The sequence below is a fragment of the Asparagus officinalis genome, chromosome 7, assembly GCF_001876935.1.
Source record: "Asparagus officinalis chromosome 7, Aspof.V1, whole genome shotgun sequence".
NCBI lineage: Eukaryota > Viridiplantae > Streptophyta > Magnoliopsida > Asparagales > Asparagaceae > Asparagus > Asparagus officinalis.
In genome coordinates, this window is record NC_033800.1 from 147,611,032 (window position 1) to 147,622,241 (window position 11,210).

The window sequence follows — 11,210 nt, forward strand, 5'->3', positions numbered from 1 at the left end:
GGGTGGCGGTGGCGTCGGCGGATCTATGCCAGCACATCGCCTGCAACCCCGAGCGTCTCCCCGGCGATCAAGTCCTCGATCTCCTCTGCTGCCTCCCCCTCCATCATCTCCGCCGCCTCGCCCTCTGCGTCTTCTCTTTCTTCTGCTTCCCCGTCGGTGGAGATCAGCGCTACTACGTTCGATCCGCGTCTTCAAGCTCTTCTTCGTCGTCGTCGTCGTCGTCGGAGGACTCCTATGACTACGATTCGCACTCCGATTGATCGGATCCATCAGTGTACAGCAAGCTATTCATATACGTAGTTAAATGATCATGTTGAATTCTAGTGGTAGTTTCTTGATGGTTGTTTGTTGTAATTTTTTTTTTTTTAAAAGACCGTTTTTAAAATTTTATTAGTAAAGTCGACCTGTTGTGGATATTTAATTAGCAAAATCGATATTTTATGTCGATTTTGCAAAATGTAGTTTTTGAAATAATAGCTGTCTGTAAGATGCTGATTAAACTTAAAAAAGTATACGAGGCTAATTAAACTTTATTAGGGTGTAATTCAGCATCACTAAATACACCGTATTAATAGTCTTGTGTATTTTAAAGCTTCGTTTTTTTTTCAAAATTTAGATTTTGCTAATAAATTTTCACTAAGGGTCTTTTTTTTAAGAAATTCTCTCCGTTCGTTTCATTGGCAAAACTCGCAAAATCTTTGGTTCTGTAATTTATTGTAATAGTATGACCACGTCACATTTCAAGAGCAGTACGGAGAATATTTAATATTATCCATTTTTTATCTGCTTTTAAGAATCTAGAATGTGGCATAAGAATCGAGATATTCGAGAAATTAGAGCAACAGTGAATTCCTTTATCTATATTTTGAGCTTTGCTACAGGGACCCAAAATATGGGACCAATAAAGGGGACAAGTGAGATGTCCCCCTCCTATTGGATAATGAGTTGGCCATCATTAATAATGGCCAACTCATTATCCAATAGGAGGGGGACACCTCACTTGTCCCCCCTATTGGTCCCATATTTTGGGTCCTTAAAAACTTTTCCCTATATTTTCACCCATCGCTAAGATTGTGCACCATATGCCCACCTATATGTAGCAATTTTATGAGCCCTAGATATAAAAAAAATCTAACTACATAACTAAATGGATAAATGAAATAAAAAGAGATTATCAGTCTTAGCATCACCTTAGTCTTTTTTTTCGTGTCAAATTTACCTCTTTATTGTAGTGTGTTTGGCATGCATCAATCATTAACCTCTTTATTGTAGTGTGTTTGGCATGCATCAATCATTCAGAAATAATTGAAGGATCAGCTAATGGGGTGTTTTTCTGATAAAATCTAAAAGTTAAAATGAGGTTTTGTGATAATCATTTTACGTAAAGGGAGCTTTCTGATATTTTGAGGGGTTTTCAGTTTTAAGGGGGTGTCTGATACTTGCCCGTAAAGATAATATGTTGTGCTTGTAGAACTCTTGAAAGATTTAGCTGTTGACTACATTGATTTTTAGGATGATCATTTGTCCAAGAGCTAATATTGTGAAGAAAAGTTACTTTCACTTGTTAATTGATGACGACAGCCTTTAAAAAGAGTTTGTCAGTATCTTTGTTTTCTGGGGCTGTTTGTTTTGCTTCTTTTGCCAAGCTGTCAGTTTTGACAGGGAATCAGGGGCAAAAGAAACCAACCAAACAGCCCCTAAGTGGAACACAAACTTTACTCTGGTTGTATTGATAAGATCATCGTAATAACAAATTGGGTCTATTACTCATAATTGTCGTATTGTATTTAAGAATCAAATGTTGCGCCTGGAATTTTGTTTGCCAGAACATTAACTCATCAAGTGTTAAATCTGGTCTTCTTACCTCACAAGACCAGTCAGAGTTTAAGAACAGTTCTTCTACCTTCACCGCAGCTAATGGAATGATGAGAAGACAAATCACACTCAACACGTAACCTTGAAAGGTATACTCACGTAAAACTCACTGTAGTCTAATGTTACTCCTTGTTCTCTACTGTAAGAGGTGGGGGTGCGAGGGGTCTTTAGGGGGGGGGGTTTTTTTTTTTTTTTTTTTTTTGAGAGAGAGAGAGAGAGAGAGAAGCAGGTATGTCTCATTTGTTGTCATTCTGCTCCTTTCTTTGGAGTTATTTTATTTATTTTATCCGGCTCTTTAAATACATTAATGAGATTCAACTACCTTGTCAACAACGATTTGGGATTGTTGGATTTCTTTTTTCCCCAGATAACCCAGCCCGAAATTAAACCCGAGATCGTAAGAGCCATATTGGGACCTCCCAGAGATTGTTGGGTTTAAAGCTTAGGAAAGATGAAGGCATGAGAGAGTGGGCGATGTTGACCCTTCAGTCTGCAAGGCCTTCTGCTTCTTGTCATTCTTCTGGGAAGTGCAGCTCGACTGACTTTGGGTGCTCATAGTTTTTGTTAGAGCAAGTGCAGCAATCTCCTAGTAGGGAGCTCTTGTTGGAGTGCTCTCAAACATGAGGCCCACTTAGGAGCTTCATACTAGGAAAAATATTCCAACAAACTCCCAACTAGGAGCATAAATATTATTTGAAAAATCTATTCTTCTACCTCTTAACATTTTATAAATATTTTTTAAAACAACAAATCTAATAAAAAAATATTTTTTTAGTGGGCCCCCACCCCTTAGGAGCTCCCAAGTGCTCCACAAATTTGTGGAGCTCTTAGGAGCTCCATGGTGGGCCCCACCGCCAACTAGAACTTGAGAGCTTCCCTGGGAGCTTGTTGGAAGGTCTTGAGAGTTTTTTCTTGCCACATAGGACTTAGGAGCATTCTTGGGAGGCTGCTGCACTTGCTCTTACATGGATGATACTGTTTTTTTTTTTTTTTTTTAAAACCAGGTCACGAGACAAAACGGATCCGAATCATTAGTATGCTGTATTATACAGAGCACCTTATGTCCGTGTCCAAACCCCATATAATACCAGTAGAGATAAAAACGTGTGACACTAATTATTGAGGCTTAATCGTTCCAATGCCTCGGTCTGGTTTGGAGTTATCTCAAGCAATCGCACACGCTTCCAATGAGTCTCGACGGATGGAAAATGATCGATGAGGCACATCAAGGAGGGTAAACAAATCCTTTTGCATGCCTCAGGAGGACTTAAACTGAGGATATGATTTATTTGGATGTTAACCGAAGCCTCGAGAGCAAAGGCGGAACAATCCAACTAAAGCTATATAAGAAGGCATCTAAATTGAACATCATCAACAATATGGCACAATCAAGCCTACACTCCAAATATCTGTTTTCTTTGATCTGTGTATTATCGCACGCAGCACGAGCAAACCCCGTCCCAGTCTTGTAAATATTCAAATACAGTAATTCAACTACCAGTTTTTCCCCCGCTGCCTCTGTGTATCAAAAGGTATTAAAACCAGCCCGACCTGCATCGCCAATGAGAACTGGTATTAGGCCAACAAACTTGTATAGCTGAAGGTACAGCGAGCTTCTATAAATTGACATATCAGATGAAAAGTTGACGAGGGTAAAGAGGCAGAGATGCAACTGATAAATCTGAAGTTCGCTTGAAATTTTCCTAGACTAGTTTGTTGAAAATTGCACAATGTGATGAGGATAAAGCTAATTCTACGAAACCATTTGGGCTCGTCAGAAAAAAAAAACATGAATCAAATAGAAAAAACATCATCTAGCTCACAAAAGTAATGCATGCCTCCCATTCACATGACAAAATGTCTACCGAGTAGAAGCACGTGCATGCTAGATGATTTAGAATTTTATCTTGAAAGCTACTGGGTTTCGCAGGAACAAGTTTCTCAGCATATTGACTCTATTCTCCTTAAATTCTTGCTTCCAGGACCCACGAAAAGGCTAAAGAATGTCATCAACTGATTTTTCTATTTCATAAACCTAGAAAATGTTTGAAAATTAAAAAGCTGTCTCAGGAATAAAACGAATAAAAGCAATAAAAGAACATAAAACATCACCTGCATGTATACACATGGGAAACGTATTGTCATCTTTACAATCATCAGTCGTCAGGACAAAGTTTGAGTTCTGGCAGCTTGAAGCATTTCCACAATAAGAGTCTTCACATCCCTATAAAGAAAGGAACTTATGTACCATATTGAAAAAGGATACTCTGATTAAATAGTGGATATAATGAGTTAAAATTTTGATTATCCCCCAGTTGAAAATGACACAATATTTTTGGGCCGTTGTTTTAGTAATGCATGAGAAATCAAATTCATATGGTATATTATTCTCAGAGATAATGACCAGAAAAATTGTGGGGGAAAAACGATTTTTGGATGACGAGACGATACACTAGGTCTTAGGTAAGTGCCAAAAAACAAGGATAAGTCCTTTTCTGTAAATACCAAATTGATACTTATCTTTTGCTCTATATTTTAATATGCACAAGCCCATTACAACTCCTATATAACTATTAAGCCAACTCCTGATTGAAGTAGGAGGATCTGGACTCTTTCTCAAATTATAAGAAAATCTTTTCCCAGGAATCTCTTCAGAAATTCTCCCCTGACGCCAACTTTTCTCACGTACCCAACAAATGACTGATAGTTTTCTCTTCGCATCACATTCATAATCTAAACTGAAAACCTATATAGAAATTTCCAGCGAAACTACACTATAACGTGTATTGTTTATTATCACACAGAATATTGGTCTCGTGTTCTAAAACAATAGTATGATGCATTATTTTTGGCATTGATCTGAAGCACCAAAAAGTAAACATATTCTTATTAGCATACAAATTTTTGTTTGATATGTAATCACCAACATTGTGATACTTGCCATATTACTATTTTCTGAAGGTGGAATGGTCATAGTGTTATTCTCATTTCAGACTGTAAAAAGAATCTACATGTGAAATAGCTATAGAGAGCGATTTGTTTGACTTATCATTGAAACTAGGAATTGTTTTTTTATAATCAGTTACATTAGGTAAGAATTTTTATGTTGAACGCCTACATAGCCATTTTCATAAAATTGAAGGTGATTTTAATGTTTGGACTAAAAAAAAGGACTATTCTGTCACTATCTCTTTAAAAAAATGCAACATGTAAATTAAGTTAAAAACTAAAAGAAGTTAAAAACTACTATCACTTTAAACATGGAAATTAATCGGAAAATGACACTGAAAGATATTCTTCTCGATGTGGAGCAGCAATACAAGAAAGAAGGAACTGTAAAGATAAAAAAATCTTCCTTGATCATGTTAAAGTGATTATAATGTGCTTACTTTCTATCCTCTGCACGTCTAGGGAACGGAATCCGAAGCTTCATAGTACTACCTTTATAACCAGCCTGAGTACAAGAAAAGCACATGAACCATATGAAGATCATAGAAAGGCCCAAGTGAATAAGAAAGCAACATTCATGAGGTAATGTTAATAATAAAGGCGAAATACAGGTTCATGAAGAAATAAGTCGTAAAATAAGAGGTATCAAATAGGGAGCAAAAATGATAAGCATAGAAGACAATTGAGTGGAAAATTTATGATAAATGGTTCCTTAATTCTTTTGGGCACATCTACTTTTCTTGTGCAAATTACGTAAAGCATTGGATGACATTAGACTCCAAGCAGGAAAAGAGACGCTACAGTTGGTTTTGCTCAGTAAGAGCAAGGGGGTTGATGTTTAAAATTGTTACTGATAAGTGTATTAGTCCATTTGTATGGATCAACTTCCTTGGCTAGGGAATGTAGTCCAAACTCCAAACCGATCTACACTAGTAAACATATGAAGTTTTTACCAAAAAAAAAAGTCATGAGCTTAAAGCTAGGAAGTAGTTGTGGAACATGTGTGCATTTACATGTTTAGTCAGGTAGCATAATTGTTCATATAACTTTAATATGCATAACTATCTATTTGCGCTCTTATCGCGCAATTCAACACATTTCCTTCGTGCCATGTAATAGCCTCATTATAGTATCTTTGTCTCTCTTCTCACTGGTGGTTTTTTCTCTACTCCTGTCATCATATTTCATCGCACCAATCTATCTCATGTTGTTCTTCAAGCCATGCATGACTTTCACTCGCATGCTACTTAAACCAACCATTACTTCTACGATGCTCCAATTATGCCTACCATGAACTACATAGCAATTAGATCTTCACGTGTATTATAGTAGATGGGCATAAATGTCAAAGAATCTAGCAGTCATACATACTAATGTAGATGGCAATAGTATAAAAGAGTCAGTCAGTACTTCCCCTCTTAACAATTAAAATTTGAAATTGTGTTCCAATTTGAATGGAAAAACTGTCAACTGTTAGAACATCCACTAATTAATTTTTTATCACTCTCTCTTGGATTCCAAACTACCATCCTGTAAATGGATTGGCAGGAAGTATAAAGTACACATATCATACCAACATGAATATGATGATACATAAGAAGTTTCAGCATGCAAAACGAGACATATGTACTCTTATGGGGTACCAGCAGCCGGAACAATTTACAAGCAAAAATCACACAAAAAGAAAAATAATATCACCTTCACGTTGAAACCAAGACTATCCAAGTCCAACATATAAGCATAATCCACCTGGTAATGTTTTGCCACTCATCAGTTAGGAAGCCATCAATAGAAAAAGAGTCACTTTAAGTGGATAGAAAAAGAGTCACTTTAAGTGGAGAGAACAGCTAAAATAGAAGCTCCTATGCATGAAGATGTTACCACATTCTATGGTTAACTTTATATCAATGTGTAAATTCCATGGATTTGCAGTTGGGCACATTTAAAAGAACAACTGCAATATCTGCAACAAGTTAACCAGTACTTCGGCAATACTTCTGCAAAGGGTATTCTGCAGATAAGTCCTAGGACTAGTAGACAAATTAAGAGATAACTAAAATTACCATCACTGAGGTAGAATGCTGCACGATTGCCTTCGTATCTTCTGCGTGATCCTTGTTCATGTGGGACTACAAAATTTCATCAATTAAAAAAAAACGAATATGTAAAAAGAAAGAGCACTGAAAAAAAAATAGCAGACATTCTCATACAGTGACTGGAAGTGAAAACTGAGATATCGGATCAACTTTCGCAGCTTTATATTCTTCAGCATCGAATTCTGGTGATAATAAATAATGACCAAGAATCAGAGAATATGCATTCCAATGGCCATGAGAAAGAACAAACCGACATATTTTAAACTGGCATGCACCATGGAAGTAATAGAATAGTTCACACACACACACACACACACAAACACAAAAAGTTCAAAAATATACAAACCAGAACAAACTATTAGATGCAAGCTGTGAGGACAATATGCACCAATGGGCTCCGATGAACGAGTTAGTACACTAATAGTTGCAAGTAAGCTACATACCTCCTGAACCCAACAAAGCTGTAGCAACTCCTGATACATATCGTACATATTTTGGCATGACACGGAGGAAACGAAAGTCACCAAAGTCAACCTAGATTGTACATTTATTTTCTCCGGTCAATATAAAGCAAAGAAAAATGCAGAAAACAGAATGGTCAAATAAATTGAGTGGGAGATTGAAAAATGTTACCCAAAAAGCATGAGGATGCCTTTTCAAGTATGCAGTACGTATGCCCTCTCTGTCACTATCGAAAACCTGGCATATTGAGATCAAGCGTCCCAGGTACTAAGTGTCAGATAATGGGCAAAAGAATTCAGTTGTACACAGTTAGTTTAGTAAATAAAATGAATAGAAAAGAAAATGCCAATATAAGACTTTTACTGCAAAAGAGAGAGGTCAACTAGAACTAAGCATTATAATAAGCCAAAGACTATCCGTTGCTCGTTTGTGAGAGAAAGCATGACAAATGACATCAAGATGTCTCTAAAATTAGGCATGTGATTGATCTCAGAATCAAATAGTGAATAAATTAAAAAATGCATATTCAAGATGCTCAATAAATACTACGCAAATGAATTTCAACCATGATGCCACAATAATACTCAAAGTAGCTCTTGCTGTCAGAGGTAGCATTACCGACATCAGCAAGACTACTTGCATAAGCAATGAGTAGCTGGTTTTTGTATGAGTTATCACTTAAGCTCAACATACATCCTCCATTAAGATGCGAAGAAGCCCAAATTACTTAGATATAGTCACAAACTAATATATAAGTCTAGTAAGAATAATACGCAGACGCAGTAGAAACAGATACCCAGAACTTCTGTGTATACGAAACCAGGAGATAGATGACATTTACATACAGAAATAGCATCTCCATATAACGTGATCGCTGTATCAGTTCTGTCTTCGGGATCCTTCGCAACAAGCAAAGAGCATCTCGGATTACCCAGCAGGTTCTGCTCAAGACAAAAAAAACTCCCAATTAGCTAATAATGCGAATTGTTCCAAAGAGAACGTGTAAAAAGAAGAAAGAAGTGAGACTGAACTATATTTCAAATAACATTTGAACTCTTCAACAAGATTAAAACATAAAGAAGGCCTCAGCTGTATAAGGGTGTTAAATGAAGCGACTCGTTAAGCATACCTTTGAATGAACTGCTAAACTACTAACTGCTAATATTGGAGAACCGTCACGATCACATGCAAAATCAACCATCGATCCAGATGGATAGCCTTCATGCTCCTGTCACCAATAATTAAGCCAAATATCTAATTGATCATGACATCTTGGGGAGAAAAAAAAAATTGCACGCGGAGTGCTAAAAACAGAGACAAAACTTCCTTGTGTTATTTTGGGTTTTTTTTTTTTATACCGAGCTCTAGCGAAAGATGGTATTCATATCATAACACACGGAAACTACAATTGCAACATTATCAAATCAAAGCTAGAATCTCAAGAACTCACCACCACCGCCTTTAAAAAAAACAGGCCATAATTTGCTACGACCGCATCCAAAACTTTTTAGTAGAAAAAAAGCACCAGCAACGCGAGTACCTGGGAAAACGTGGAGAGCACCCCTCGAGCACTCCGATCAAGCAAAGTTCGGACTTCATCAACCGGTGGAAGTCGAGCACCCACCCCCCAAAAAAAAAAAAAAAAAAAAAAAAAAAAAAAAAAAAAAAAACAGATTCACGTCAACAATTCATCCTGAATCAAGCGAAATCATCGTCGATTTCCCCCAAGTTCGCACCTGATGGGCCCGAACCAGCTCGAAAGCGTCCGATTCGCCCTTAACCCCGCCCGCAGCGGCCTGCAAACCCTAGATCGGTCTCAGCGAGGCTGAGCGAAACTGGAATTGGATGATCGAGAGGCCAAGCCCCAGGGTTTTACCTGAGAGGAGGGGGAGGCCATGGCGGGAGGAGCGGAGGAGGAGAAGCTTCTAGACGGCCTGAGGCTGAGATGAGAGACGAGGGGAGTTCTGGGGTTTTTAGGGAACAAAGAACCATTGTTGACCGATCGGGGTATCGATGGATTAATCGAGGAGGAGGAGGAGAGAACGGGTGCGACCGCCGACTTCATCTCTCCCCGCTTCCAGCTCGTTTTTTTTCCTAGCCTTTTTTTTTTTACCGTTTATATTTTTCTCCTCTACAAAGGACAAACTTTTATCAACTTCATTGTTTTTTGGGAAAAATGCTTCCGGCTCTCAAAAGCAGAAAACGTGCTTCTCATCCTCAAGATTTGGTTAATGGGTATTTTATCCCTAAAAATAAAGATTTTATTCTTTGAGCCCCAAAAACAAAAAAAAAAAACCCAAGAGATTAAAATATGTGAAGACCATAATACCCTTCTCTCTCTCTCTTTCTTTTTTATTGAAATATGATGAGGATTATTTTATTATTTTCGTTTTCTCTCTCTCTTTATCATAATGTACTAAGATGATAGTTAAAATGATTGATGATGATTATTTTATTATTTTTGAAGAGGATTATTATTTTATTATTTTTGTTTTTTATTCTTTTTGTATTTTTAGAATATTCGTTGTTAAGGATAATGGTTGGTTGTAAAGGTTATGCATTGTTTGTTAAGGTTACGGGTTGATTGTTAAGGTTACGGGTTTGTTGTTAAGATTATGGGTTTGTTGTGTAGGTTACGGATTTATTGTTAAAGTTACGGGTTTAATTGTTAAGGTTACGGGTTTAATTGTTAAGGTTACGTGTTTAATTGTCAAGGTTACGGGTTTAATTGTTACGGTTACGGTTTAATTATTAAGGTTACGGGTTTAATTGTTAAGGTTACGGGTTTAATTGTTACGGTTACGTTTTTAATTGTTAAGGTTACGGTTTTAAATGTTAAGGTTACGGTTTAATTGTTAAGGTTATGGTTTAATTGTTAAGGTTATGGGTTTAATTGTTAAGGTTACGGGTTTAATTGTTAATATTACCAGTTTAATTGTTAATGTTACGGTTTAATTATTAAGGTTACGGGTTTAATTGTTAAGGTTACGAGAGAGAGAGAGAAGGGATCCATAATCTTAACAATTGACCCGTAACCTTAACAATTAAACTCGTAACCTTAACAATTAAACCCGTAACCTTAACAATTAACACGTAACATTAACAATTAAACACGTAACATTAACAATTAAACCCGTAACCGTAACAATTAAACACGTAACCGTAATAATTAAACCCGTAACCTTAACAATTAAACACGTAACCTTAACAATTAAACCCGTAACCTTAACATGATCCGTAACATACACAACAAACCCGTAACCTTAACAACCAACCCGTAACCTTAACAATCAATGCATAATCTTTACAACCAACCATTATCCTTAACAACGAATATTCTAAAAACATGAAAAGAATAAAAAAGAAAATAATAAAATAATAATCCTCTTCAATCATTTCAATATCATCAAAGTAACATCATGATAGAGATAGAGAGAGAGAGGATTCATAACATTAACAATTGACCCGTAACATTAACAATTAACTCGTAACATTAACAATTAACTCGTAACCTTAACAATTAACCCGTAACTTTAACAATCTCCCAATACAAACAACAAAAATAATAAAAAAACAAAAATAATAAAATAATCATCATCAATCATTTTAACTATCATCTTAGTACATTATGATAAAGAGAGAGAGAAAACGAAAATAATAAAATAATCCTCATCATATTTCAATAAAAAAGAAAGAGAGAGAGAGAAGGGTATTATGGTCTTCACATATTTTAATCTCTTGGGTTTTGTGTTTTGGGGGCTCAGAGAACAGAATCTTTATTTTTGGGGGTAAAACACCCATTGACCAAGTCTTGGGGGTGGGAAGCAC

General features: G+C 36.5%; 1 protein-coding gene across 1 annotated transcript; it reads right to left on the bottom strand.

The window, feature by feature from the left end:
• Positions 3,198–9,006, bottom strand: LOC109849723. Its single transcript, XM_020419589.1, has 11 exons — positions 8,923–9,006; positions 8,512–8,610; positions 8,228–8,323; positions 7,554–7,619; positions 7,364–7,454; positions 7,035–7,102; positions 6,888–6,953; positions 6,523–6,573; positions 5,265–5,329; positions 3,988–4,099; positions 3,198–3,426 (listed from the first exon to the last, which is right to left on the bottom strand). Exons 2-10 carry the CDS (start codon positions 8,581–8,583, stop codon positions 4,039–4,041), a joined length of 636 nt encoding a protein of 211 aa, XP_020275178.1. The 5' UTR covers positions 8,584–8,610; positions 8,923–9,006; the 3' UTR covers positions 3,198–3,426; positions 3,988–4,038.

Excerpts from the sequence above, each read along its gene's own strand:
- LOC109849723 (XM_020419589.1), bottom strand. The coding sequence starts at position 8,583 with ATGGTTGATTTTGCATGTGATCGTGACGGTTCTCCAATATTAGCAGTT. Across the intron at positions 6,574-6,887 it reads AGCATTCTACCTCAGTGATG|GTGGATTATGCTTATATGTT; the intron begins GTAATTTTAGTT and ends AAACATTACCAG. Across the intron at positions 4,100-5,264 it reads AGACGTGCAGAGGATAGAAA|GGATGTGAAGACTCTTATTG; the intron begins GTAAGCACATTA and ends CTTTCTTTATAG.